This window comes from Limulus polyphemus, unplaced genomic scaffold (genome assembly GCF_000517525.1).
Source record: "Limulus polyphemus unplaced genomic scaffold, Limulus_polyphemus-2.1.2 Scaffold2016, whole genome shotgun sequence".
NCBI lineage: Eukaryota > Metazoa > Arthropoda > Merostomata > Xiphosura > Limulidae > Limulus > Limulus polyphemus.
Genome location: NW_013667626.1, coordinates 115,278 through 129,149, shown reverse-complemented (window position 1 = coordinate 129,149; position 13,872 = coordinate 115,278). Strand labels below are relative to the sequence as shown.

General features: G+C 36.6%; 1 protein-coding gene across 1 annotated transcript in view; it reads left to right on the top strand.

Moving 5' to 3' along the window:
* The window catches only part of LOC106465667 (Y+L amino acid transporter 2-like), a 72,390-nt gene that overhangs the window by 26,311 nt on the left and 32,207 nt on the right, over window positions 1-13,872 (top strand). The window contains exon 3 of the mRNA XM_013925902.2: window positions 10,942-11,035. Coding sequence (XP_013781356.1) covers window positions 10,942-11,035 — 94 coding nt within the window. The remainder of the gene's footprint in view (window positions 1-10,941; window positions 11,036-13,872) is intronic.

Below are 13,872 nucleotides of genomic sequence, written 5' to 3'. Positions count from 1 at the left end.
TAACTTTTTTCCAGGTGTAAATATGTAGGATTTTTTACAGTAGGTATCTGTGACTTGTTGGCGATATATTCGAACAATAAACGGGCAGCACATAATCCACTTCAAAACAAGTCAAACTATGTACAAAAAATGGTTTCACTATTGTTTATAAAATTTGTATCTAAAGCTTTAACTAATTCTATTTTCGTGTCAAAAGTCCATACAGGCTAGTTCAGTTACTTTAGAATTCGGTTGACAAGACGAATTATTTTTTCTCCACTTTGTTTCTTACTGCACAATCTGTGATAGATTCAGTTACATTACCCCGTGTGTTATTGCAGTTGTATCCAAACTTCAAATAATTGTCTTTTCGTCAAAGTCCACACAGCCGGGTTCAGTTACTTTAGAACACCCTTTTACAAGACAAATTATTCTCCTTTATCAACAATACCACTGTGAAACTCACTTTAGATATTGCCCGTTACCGCTAAACTAACAATCACGCAGTCTAACTTCACTTTCGCTAACTTAACGTTTATTACTTAACTTGCACTCACTTGGTCGCCTATATATATACTTTGCCCAACTGAGGCCTAAAACTTTATACAAACTACGAGACGATATGTTGTAACAATACTTATTTAAGGCAACGAAAAAAAATACAACGTACGATTCTTACCGAGTTACGCAACGAAATTTGTCATAACTTGTTGTTTATTTGGTATTAAGCACAAAGCTACCCGGTGTATAATAGTAAAATCCGCAGACATACCAGTGTGCCACTGGGGGTCATTGTCATAACTATCGCTTTTAGAATAATTACTTTTAACACTCTTGTTATGAAAACTAAATAATCATGAAATATTATATCACTAAATAAACTAAATAATAACTTAAACTAAACAGTCTTGTATGTCCAACAGCCGTTTAGTTCTGTTCTCCAATCAAAATGTTTCTGGAGAAGTTCAATATAGATTTTTCAGCTCTTAATACTCATTATTCTTATTGTATATGCCCCCCCACTGGCACAGCGGTATGTCTGCGGACTTACAACGCCAGAATCCGGGTTTCGATACCCGTGGTGGGCTGAGCACAGATAGCCCATTGTGTAGCTTTGTGCTTAATTACAAACAAACACACATTTTTTTTCTTCTAAATATATGTATAACAAAACTTCATTCCTCTCCGTTTTCTCTAAATATTTTTTATTAACCTGGTTTCGCAACATCACAGGCTACTATTTGGTAAACATTCGTTTTGAATAACCTTAAGGTTTCTTCAGAGTTACTCACAGTATGTTTAAGGTACGTTTATATACTTATTCATTTTTGGTTTGACAGCGAAGAGCGTTTATACATGCGAAAGCAATAAGGAATAAACATTAATTTGAGTTTTAGACTTTTTGTGTTTTATTTTATATTTCTTGATTTTCGTGTCATATTTATTCTTTTCTAATTTATCTCTAAATAATTAAGCTTTAAAAGAGATAGAAAACAGTGTCATTTTCATATAACCGTAACTCTAGCTCGGATAACAGGACCTTGTTTCATTTATTATTTTACATATCTTCAGTTCTTTAAAATAGAAAATATTCAATTGGCAAACATCTTTTCGTAAATCACGAAATTCCTGTTAAAATACCAGTAAACACCAATGAATAAAACCACACTACCACTGGAGATAAATCCATTCCTTGTTGTTAAACATCTAGATAACACCTTCGAGAAGATACAATGATATAAATAGAGGTCTCCTTGAACTATCGCGTTTTGTTAATGTGCCAAGGTAGTATAATATTGAGTAAGAATAGTTTTATTCTCGCTTGATAAATTATTTTAACAATTTTCCAACTACTACTGTACTAGTTTGTACTACTGAAATAGACAGTTTTAGTGGTTTTCATTTATACTTGATGGTTTTTTTTTGTCAGAATTTTCCCGCAAAACCACACAAATGACTATCTTTGTATAGTCGTCCCTAATTTTGAACTAATAGACTAGGGGATGTCAGGTAATCAAAAGTACCCACTGCTAACTATGTGTAGGGTTACTCTTATTTCATGAAATAGTGGGATTTGAATGTCACTTTTATAGCGCACCTACGACCCCACAGTGCGGAGCGCGTGTTTGAGGTAATAGATCGAAAAGTATGAACCCTCGCGTTCCCAGTCCGAGCATGTTAACCACTAGGTGATGCCCTTTCTGTTTCTATTTGAAAACTGGCATTCACCAGAGTTTCTTGGTATAGAATAATTGTTGTGTTTCTTCAGGTGTGTGTCTTACGGGTTTACACAAACCAGTCTTGTGAAATGGATTGAGAAGCGCTTCTGTTGTCATGTAATTCACAATGTTTGTTATGCGCAAAGTAAAGCTGAATTGTGTGTTCTTCTTCTGTTTTAAATTTGTTTATTGACGAAAAATAAATGTACCCCCCCCCCCCATACACACCAACACAAAAGTCATCGTATTTTTTTAAATATTTACATAATTTAAGATATGAATAAATTTTAGGTTACGACGACCACGTGTAATTCTTTAGTTGTGCTTTATGACAGGTGTCACTAGATGACGCTAACACGAAAAGCTGAAACAGACGAATTCTTCGACTAGCAGAATGGATCATTTACAGTGGCGACTCCAAGAGGATGTGAGGAGAGGTAGGCGACACATCTAAGATTTGTCTGCCTCTTCCAAAATTTTCATCATAAAACTTTTAGCAAAAGCTACATCTTCCGGAATAGTGTCTTCAGTTACTAGGCGACAATACACAGGGAAAAACACCAAATAAAACATTATCTGGTTAGCCATCATACTTCTTAATTTATCATTCATTGGTTTTCTTCTACTTATGCTTTAAAAAGAAAGCTTTAATTCCCCAAGCCCATCTGTCCGCCACTCCTTGGCCACCCGTTTCAGAATACTGGAGTCGGCACTGATCAGTTGAAACTCTCCTCAATAAGTACATAGATGGTTTTAACACACGAAGTAGAGATTGTATTAATTATGTAATCATTACAATGATACTGTACATTTGATTCTTTAAGTGTTTCATCGAAATACACTACTATAGTTAAACACCTGTTTAAATGATGTAATAATATATAACATATGTAAATTAAGTTTGTTTGTAATAGAGCAAAGTTACATTGAGCTATCTGCTGTGTTTCCATCGTAGGGAATCAAACCCCGGATTTTACCTCTGTCAGTAAATTTATGACTGTCCCATTGTGCGACGTGTAGATTAAAAATAATGAATTAAAATATTAAATCCCTTGATGCAACAACTCTAAAAGAAATGGTTAAATTATCAATAACTTCTGATCAAAGCAAGCTATCTACACAGACCAGGGCCTAAAAGTGTACCCAGTAATTAATATAGCTATTTTAATATACCGGTCTAACTAAGATTACACGTGTCATAAAACAAAATCCTCTAACTGGTTTATGGTTGTAATGTATTAATTTATATTTTCGGCCAAATTATCGAATTACTTGATCTAGATATTCGTTAAACCAAAAACCTCGTGATTTTTGTTTGATTGATTTGGTTGTTGTTAAGAACAAAGCTACGCTGTCTGTGCTGAGCCCATCACCACTAGTATAGAAACTCGGTTTCTAGGATAATAAGCCTTCAGACTTTCTGCCGAGCCACCAGGGAGTATTTTTGTTCAAATATTTTGAGTATAAAACATTGAAATATGTATGTGTTATAGAAAACACATATAGAAGAAAGCAATTTTTATTATGATTTTGTAAGTTATTAAGCATGGTGGATCCAGCTCATAAAATGAGGCTTTGACAATTAAGACAAACTTAGTTCGTGCACCCGGTAATCCTGGATACTGACATTGAATAACAAGCCTGATATGAGTTTAAGCAGATAACTTTGAAGCGCACACTTAGTGACTGGAGTACGAATGTATACGTCTCCAAGTGTGCACTACATAACCTAAACTATGAATGTGTTGCTGATCTTGTTCAGGTGAATAAGATCAGCAACACATTCATAGTTTAGGTTATGTAGTGCACACTTGGAGACCTATACATTCGTACTGATGAATAAGATCAGCAGTAGTTTGAATCATACACCAAATCTCAGGTCAAGAGAACGCCCACGTATATGCTTGTGTGGTAAAGGAGTTCACGATCATCCATATCTGTCATTTATTTGTGTTATCGTTCTATTCATCTGACTTTTCTGTAACAAATGTGACTGTACAGCAGTGATTGATGCAAGTATCTGTATATTAATTATGCACCTAAATGCTTTGTGTACAAACATCGTGTTTCAGCTTGTAACATCAGCATCTTTTCAGGCAGTTCAAATTATAACCAAAATATTTTTGAGAGCTTGAAATAGATATAAATCAGACACATGTCAGTGGCATTATATTATTATATAATACAACACTCGAAAATATTAACATTTACCAGATGACTTTCCCTAGATTCATACAGCAAGATCTTTGTGTGATTGACTTAGGTACCTTACATCACCCGTGAACTAACTACAAAACCATCAAACAGTAAGTGTTTCTGTTGATAAACTTCACCTAGTATAGGTAGGTTGTAATAAACTTTCATCTGTGAAACTTCGCCACATAAACCACATGTATACATAATATATTGCTGCTTGATTTAATGACCCAGGGTAATCTGGTTGTTAAGTAAAATTTACACACATCATGTAACAGTAAAAAATGTACATATAAGAATGGAAATTACAGACACATAACCATGATTTGACCCTCTACAATGACGGGGTCCCCGCCCTTCTAATTAGTGAGCTATGTTATTTTGAATTGATTATTAAAGTACAAGCTCTGATTCATAATGGTGAAATATAACTTGAACAGTGTACGTACATCACGTGATTTAAGGATCAGAATCCTATTAGAATCTATATGAGCTAGAAACTGGCGCTCAGTTGTAGCTTAACCCGCCCTTTCCTGCTTGTATGTACGATGTGATTCGTAAATAAATGTATGTTTATTCTTATTCATCTTGAGTTTGCACTACTGTTGGTGATAAGCATCCGTATAAGAACAAAAAAAAACAAAACAAGGATAAGAGTGGAAAAACTGTGTCACACTTTGCAATAGCCGCTTTACAACATACATGTATACAGGGGGTTGAGTGTGTTATATTAAAATGAGTTTGAATATGCAAACCAGCAAGTCATCTGAAAAAGCCGCTATAAAGTACCTGTGGAAAAGTATATATCAGAACTGCTTTTTTGTCATTGTGTGGCATTCGTAGATAGTGTGATGCTATCAAAAACTGATTGCTTTTAGAAAAGGTATGTAACAGCCTGATCCAATACAAAATGTTTTTATACTGAAATCATAAAGACATGTTTCATAGTGGTGGTTTAAGATTACTAAAACAGTGATATCCCTTGTACCTAATGACATTGCAAAAAAAAAAAAAAAGAGGAACGTGGATCAAATCACGTCAGCACAAGTTGCTTTCACAACATATCCATTCAACCATGACATGCCTCAAGCAGCTGAAGAATGAAATGGGTATTCATACTGTTCCATACAAAGCCACACCATTCAGTTTGCAGTGCCAGTGGACTTCTATGCAATCGAATTGTTGAAGTGGATGCTGGGAGATGGTCATCATCGTGTACTATATGGCTTATGGAAAGCCAGCATGGAGTAGAGCGTACTTTGACCATGAAAAACCTTACAGTGGGGCCTTTTACATGGAAATAATGCTGCAGGGCTATTGTCAAGATCACAATCATTAGACTGAATACGACTGGACATGCCTCCCAGTGGCACAGCGGTATGTCTGCGGACTTACAGCGCTAGAAACCGTGGTGGGCAGAGCACAGACAGCCGTTTGTGTAGCTTTGTGCTTAACTACAAACAAACAGACAATGACTGGACATGGTGAGGCTTCAGAATCGTTTCAGTATAACAAATTCAACCTCTGTCATTACACTTGACTAAATTTTCATTAAATGCAAAATACTATATTTAGTCTCTGATACTCGAGTAATGTATACTAACATTCTGTCATTTCTCTGGCATCACTGACACTGGCCGTAGCTCAAGTGTCCTGGGAGGACCATGATAGCTCTGCCCGTTCACTGGGTACTAATGCAAGAATATGTTGGTGGCTGGGTTGCTATCAGTGGAGCTCCAGTTCAGCAGAAAGTATGGGCTAGGAAAAGCTGTAAAAATTTTCCCTTCTCAGGTTGAGAATATCTCTCGTACCCAAGTGTTGCAGCATCATTTTAGTCAGTAAAACTAGCACAGATCATCTGCATAGGCATCCAAGCTCTCAAAACTTGACTTGTTGGACAGCTCAGTTTTCCATCAGGCCAAAGTGTTGGCATAACTCAGTAATTCCCAGGTTCCAGTCCTGAAGCTTTGCCTTGGTATTTGATGGCATCAGTGGCTAGCCCCACTCAACTCAAGGTTTGGCATTGCATTGCCTGCTCCACAGTTCTTCCTTGCCGTTTCCTCGAACATCAGAGGCAAAATCTGCTTTGCGTCCCTCACAGGTGTTGTGATCTCACATAAGCCTCCCTACCATTGACTGTTGACTTGTGCCAGACTGAGCTAATTTGATATGGCAAGGGTGGGCTGGGGAAGGTGTTGATGCACTCTGATAGGTGTTATATACATGTTTCTGTATAACAGAAGAGGGGTGCCTTCAGTACCTCACCTAATGATTCTGCATAATTCCAGGCTCCTCCGTGACCCGTGGTTGTCCTTGCAGTAGTTCTGTATTCACAGAGAGGCTCAAAACTGCTCTACAGATCAACACCTTAATCTGTTTCAACTGATGCCAAAACAACATCTGTTGGTGAATATCGTCCATCATTAGTATCTCCAGTCTCCCCCATTTGATCAGTGGTGGTATTAACTAGAGCTGGGTGGCTCTACTCTGGCCAGTGACTGTCAAGGAATCCTGTAAAAACTGCACCACATAGTCTCAGATCTGTCAGACCACAAACCACCATAATGATTCTCAGTCAAACGAGTTTCCCACATGCTGATGTCAAATCTCAGAGGAGAATTTTAGATAGCAGCAGCTCTTCCTTGGGCTGTGACTACAAGGAGTTGTTTGTTAGAGACCTTTGCAGCATTGGAAAAGTAGGATGTTCAGGAGAGGACTTCTCCTAAACTCGACTATTCTCTTTGACAACCAGTCACTAGTGGCTCTCTTCCTCTTGATCAAAAGTCCTTTGTTTTGCAGGAAATACCATTTCCTTTTTGTGTGTGTGTGTGTGAATTTCGCATAAAGTTACTCGAGAGATATCTACACTAGTCATCCCTAATTTTGAAATGACAAACTAGAGGGAAGGCACTAGTCAACAACATCCATCGCCAACTCTTGGGCTGTGCCCTAGCCATTAGCCCATGCCTAGCCCTGCCATTTCCTAGAACATGAAACTTCATCTCAATGGTACAAGAACCTCGAAGAGCACAGAAGACAAGACACTTTATCCAGAGAAACACAGACATCCACAATATCAGTATCCTGGTCACGTTACCAAAATTTCTTCTTCCTACCTACTTTGAAGTTCTCAGATCACACTGATTTCTCTCAGAGTAACCTGCAGGAATAGCAAAAACAGGAGGATTCATCGGATACTTAATGAACAATGCCATATTTTCCCTGTTAATGAGTCTATAAAACAAAAGAGACTGGACACGGGTCTACAAACAATCGTATCTTTATTAAAGCAAAGTCAAAGTTTACATTTAGATAAGTTCTTATGTGTTGAACTGGAGAGAGAGAGAGCTTTATTTGTTCTCTATCACTGGAAGAATTTATCACAATGCAATCCACAGCAAAATCTATGTCTCAATTTTAAGTTTAGCAGTCTATATGGCAATCGTCAAGTCGAGCAAGAAGTCTAAGTATGGCAAAAAAAGTGAGGAACAGGTAAAGAAAAACACAATAATGTATACAAATTAAAGTTTCCTCTCTTCAGTAATTAAACACAATATTCTTTGTGTCGTTACCACGTAGTGTGAGGGCATTGGAAATCTGGGCAGCTGCAATAAGGAAGTAATACTATACGTCATGACATTTTGTTTAATGTAGCTTCTTCTCCGTAGTTAGTTTCTCATGTTCTGAAATTCGAACCTGTTTTGCACAGTGAGGATACTGTGTTTCATGGTGTTGACATTAGACCAGTGTGTTCAAGAGTCCAATTTAGAGCGTGGTTGAAGAAAGACGTACGTGTCTGTCAATAAATATTTCGGACTTAAAGAAACAGTATGACATTGTGAAGGAAACCATTTAAAAGGTTATAGTTAAAAATAATTGTATTTGATTTTAAGGTGGTTTTTTACTTTTGAAATAAATTTATGGTGCTGATTTCTTGTTTCGGTAGGGCTTGACATGACACTGTTGCCATTGATTAGGTATAAAGAAAATGTTTCAAAAATCAATAAATATTTAACATTGTGCACGCTTTCACTAGTGTTGTGGTAATTCGCAGCTGTTTTGGCGCATTTTACACGTTTTTCTCGCTCTGGAAAGACACTGGTTGTTAAAATAACATCAGATATAGTTCGCTGGATATATATATATATGAATCTGATTTTTTAGAAGTGATAGTCATGAACGTTTTAATTATACGTGATTTGAAGTGGTGATTTTCGTAGGGGTTAAATAGTCCTTCGACTCATTATCTCATGATTTATTAATAGGGAATCTATAGAGGTTTCTTTGTTGTTAAGCACAAAGCTATATGGTGAACTATATGGACTGTGCTCATCGTGAGTATCGAACCCCGATTTTTAGCGTTATAAGCCCTCAGACTTACTGCTGAGTCACCAGGGGCAGGAATAAAAGCTAGTGTTACAGTAGATATAACGTTACTTGAAAAATAAGGAACAAAAGTTAGCGGTAGGTAATTGTGTGGTAATATTACCCGCTGGTAGTGGCACTAGTGGGCGGAGAATGTTTGAGGAAGTTTGACAGCTAGAACAGTTATAATGTTGAAAACTGCCAAAGAGCAGCTCGAGTTGGTGTATACAAGTCTGTTATCAGTAGGAATATAGTGGACACACTCTCAGACAACTGATTTATATACTAGTCGGCCTAAACAAATTCGTGGAGACTTAACTCCACGTAATGTTCACTAGATGAATAACATAGCCATTGTGAAACAATGGGCTCAATATGGACTTCAGGTCAGCATCTAGACGGCTTATCAGTGATCATACGATGAGGAACAGCCCACAGGAGTTTGGCTTCAGTCGGAGAAGATTTGCATCAGCTCCATCGTTCACAAAACCATGCCACACAACTTATTATGATCTTCATCAATATTACTAGGACTGGAATCAACATAATTGGATACATCTGTACTCTTCTCAGTTGTGTCAAAATTCCATCACTCTACTAATGATTGTACCAGCAGAGTCAGAGGTGAACAATTTACTCAGTGATTGTTGAGGTACGGTAAGGAACGGCACAGAGCCGTTCAAGCCGTACTGTTTTACTGGAAAGCGAGTCTACATATACTATTGGACTAACTGTATGAACTTATTTTGACGTGGTATTGGATTTATCTGTATAACCTTTTCCGGATACAATCCGATCTGATTTTGTCCTCATGCTAAATCACACCTCTTAGTCTCCTGGTAGAATTGTGGTGGACTGAGTCAAAAATTGACAAGCAAGAAGTTCTATCTTTGGGGCCGCTTTAAACACCAACGCCTTAATCCACGACCTTAATAAATGTTCGTCTGAAGAGGTATAATTTATTATTTTTCGTGATATTGATTAGTGCTTTACATTTCCGAAATCTCTTTGTTTTTAATTAAATATTGTCGTATGACTATCTTTCTGTAAAACCGCTTGAACTCCAGCAGTGTTTCATTCGATAATCATGCATTTCTCAGTTTTCTATTACTTTTTGTCTACTGTCTTGAAAAATTCAGATTCGACCAGATTAGGTGTAATTCCCTCAAGCTAAAAGACACAGTAACATATACATATGTATGTGTTTTATTCTGTTTCACAAATTCTATTAGGCTCCATGAGAAGCTGTGGTTTTAACATTTGTGTAAATTCAATCGTGAGTGGAACTCGATAGAATGAGTAATATTTGTAGGAAGATCGGAAGTTAATGCTAGCTGTCATTTGGTGACAACTTGACCCGTGGTCTTGGACCCCAAGTTATGACTGGCAAAACTGTACCGTGATTTCAAGCTAACTTTCTTTAAGGCAGTAACTATATATTTCAGATCTCGTCCAAATTTTTCGATATATGTTATCTTAATAGATAAATTTGTTAAGTATTTTTCCTGGGAATATACTAAACAGTAATATTATTGTATTGGAAACACCGCCACGGGGTTAGCTCAGCTGATAAATATTTTTATCATTTCTTTTTTCTCTTTAGAAATTTAATTTTAGTGTTATATTACATTTTTTTTCTTCATATATTAACTACATAGAACATTGAAATGTTATACAAGTTACTTCAATTTTTCAAGTGAAACAGTCACGTGTTTATATGTTACATTAGCGTCCAAATCTACGCCTCTCAACCACTTACAATTTGTTATGAAAAAAAAAAAGAGATGTTTAAAGGTCCCTTCTTGTTTCTTGTCATCTCTTATACCTTCTGAAAAAGATACACGTTTATATTTTCTGCTTCTGCTGAATGTAGAATAACCTCTTGTTATTTTCAGGATGCTCGATAAACCAAGAGGATCAAAACTTCTCAGCTATCTACTATTTATATGCACATTTGTATAATCCTTAGTACATAAAAAATACTATTTTTTCTATTTTATTTAATCTGCCCATGTTATCTGTTCAGTTTGTGTCATTCTTTAAATGTGGTTTATAAAAAAATAATGCAAGTATTGCTATGTACTTTGTTTTCCTTAATTCAGTAAGCATCATGATACAGCATGAAATCCTGGAACTTGTATCGTTAATAATATTTCTAAGGTTTCAAATACGTTCCGTTTAGGACAAACACAACACTTCTCATTTGAAGGAACGGAATCGGACATCACGAAGATAGCACTTTCCTTCTACTCGGGACTCTTTGCTTACAATGGATGGTGAGTTACTTTTTATTTTGGTTTGTTAGTTTTTCTATGGATAGATAGAAGCAATAAGATGTTTTTCAGACAAGTTTTGAGCTTATTATATAAAAAAAACTAAAATGTTTCTTTATATATATATGGTATTACTCCTTAGGATTGGCTGGCCTTAGTTTTTACTTCTTTAGAGCCTACCAATAAACCATACAATGTTTCAGGTATCTGATAGATATTATGACTTGTATCATGCACAAAAAAAAACTAAAATCCGTGTAACATAAATTGTAGGAAATTGGTGGTGTGCCTTGGAATGACAATCGAAATATACCTTGTGTCAAGTCTTTTTAGTTTGTTTGTTTATTGTCTTTTTTTAAACATGAATATTTCCAACACCACCTTTATTTGATTTAAGGACAGAACAGAAAGAAATCTGAGGTAAATAGTAACAAAATATTTTATTGCAAAAATAATTTTTATGCATGGCAGGAACACAATCTAGAAATTAAAATTATTGTTAGGCAAGCTTATAAGATTAAAATTTTAATTGAGGTGGATTTGACGAAAGTTTGACCTTCAATACTAAGTTGTTTATGTTTATTGTTTTCAGTGATTTGTTATGAAATTTTAAAATTAAAGTATTGGCTTATGTTTATGTATGCTGAAAGAGAAGTGTTGAATATATAAACATGAAATCTTTCAAACTGTCGACGTCTCACGACCTGTGGAACAACTTGATGGTTCGTTTCTGAGTATTTTGAGATTAAATCCGACAATAAGCCATTAGAGCAACAGCCTACATGGTGGCTATTTGATAGACGCTATTGATTGTCAGTAGTTTTAAGTAGGCCTAAATTTGTTTGTTTTTTGTCTTTTAATCTTGTCAGCCCGTCGTCTTTGTGCCATTTGTGTCCCGTATATCACACTTTTGACACTTCGTGCGCACAACATCCCACTACTCGTGCACGTGCTCGACACAGGCAATGACAGGCTAGTTAGGTGGATCATTCTGTCATGAATTCAGAAATATTACATCTTACTTAAAACATCCATAGGAACACCCTTTTCACTACTGACCACGCCATACAACCCACACCAAATAGGTGTTCTTGTGTGTATGATCACGTCTGCTTCAGCTGGTTTACACCCAGCATCAGGGACAGCAGACATTCTTCAGACAAGTGTGAAAAGTACAAAGTTTCAACACGTTTCACTATTTTTCCACATCAATGACCTCTTACACGCTGAACATTTGGACTCTGGAGTGTGTTGATAGGTTTACCAGTTCGAGCAAGTGTTGTAGAATCAGCTAGTAACATACAGTAACTGTATCGCTGGTATGCATGCCTGGCACTTATCTCTCTCTGTGTATATATAAATGCAATTTAAAACTAGGATATCATCATCGCTCTTTCGTACTCGGAAAAATTCCCAAAGGACTGGTATCGTTATACGTCAATTCTTGGTGGCTAATTCGCTCATGTCCAAGATGCAGTAGAAACATCGCTCACCAAACTAGAACGAGCCGAGTGTATAGCTCACTTTACAACATAAGTATATTTCACACTCAGAAATTATAGACAGAATTTTATTGGATAACCCAAGACATAGTTTAACAAGGAAACACATCCGCACAGATCTTACGTGGATATTTTTCAAAGATAAAATCCTGGAATACAGTCAATTAATCAGTCCAGTCAGGTTAAAGTACTCTATATATGTTAATTGTTGAGGCCTATCAAAGTATTTTCAGACTGTTCATTTTACTGCTGACTCGTGTATGAAAAAGATAATTTACTTCCATTATGTTACAGCTGGTCAGTTAGTATGGTCTTTCATTTTTCTATCTATCACATGGCATGAGTCAAGTACAAACTGTTCTATGTTCCATACGTAATTTTTGCAGCACCGGACTTCAGTAGGAATGATAATATTATTATAATAAATTATGCTTAGCTGAGTTTGTTTTGGGGGAAAACATTTAGTTTAATTTTTTTCCCTTTCACCTAATGCTTAGAGCTTGTGCAGTTTTATTTGCATCATAAGGATGCGCTAGGAGTGGAATATTGAGGAGGAGGAATATAACTTGGACAAATTATATCAGTTTTGCTACTATATGCATTTCGAATAATAACACTTGATGGAATTCGGTACAAATAACACCATCTTCAGCAGGAGTGTTTTTTTCTCTTTGAGGGTATCTTCTTAGTTTACAATCACACGGTTATGATATGAACCGACAGAGCACACATGAAATTTGTGCTGCTTCAACACGACTGATTGATGTCTAGCATACATTACTTCAGTATGAGCTTTATAAACCACTCTGTAAGCATTGTGACGAGTCATTATTGGTTCCATAAATAAAATGTCTCAGTTTCATTGGATAATGCAGCCTTTCTGTTTCAATTTTGGCATACATTACGATTTGTCCAATACGATTTTAGTGACGGAGGCGCAAGAGGGCATAAACCTTAAATAAGTTCTGATGCACAGTAACCTTAAACAAATGGTACTCCAGGCATTCACACATGTAAACGAAACAGATGTGTCATCTGCCCACATATAAACAGCACCACACATATACGATGACAAAACACAACTTTAGACATAAGACAGCCCTTCACATGTACCACTGAATGTATCATTTACTGTATAACTTGCCCGGCATGGCCAGGTGGTTAGAGTGCTCGACTCGCAATCTGCGGGTCGCGGGTTCACATCCCCGTCCCACCAAACATGCTCGCCCTTTCAGCCGTGGGGGCGTTATAATGTGACGGTCAATCCCACTATTCGTTGGTAAAAGAGTAGCCCAAGAGTTGGCGGTGGGTGGTGATGACTAGCTGCCTTCCCTCTAG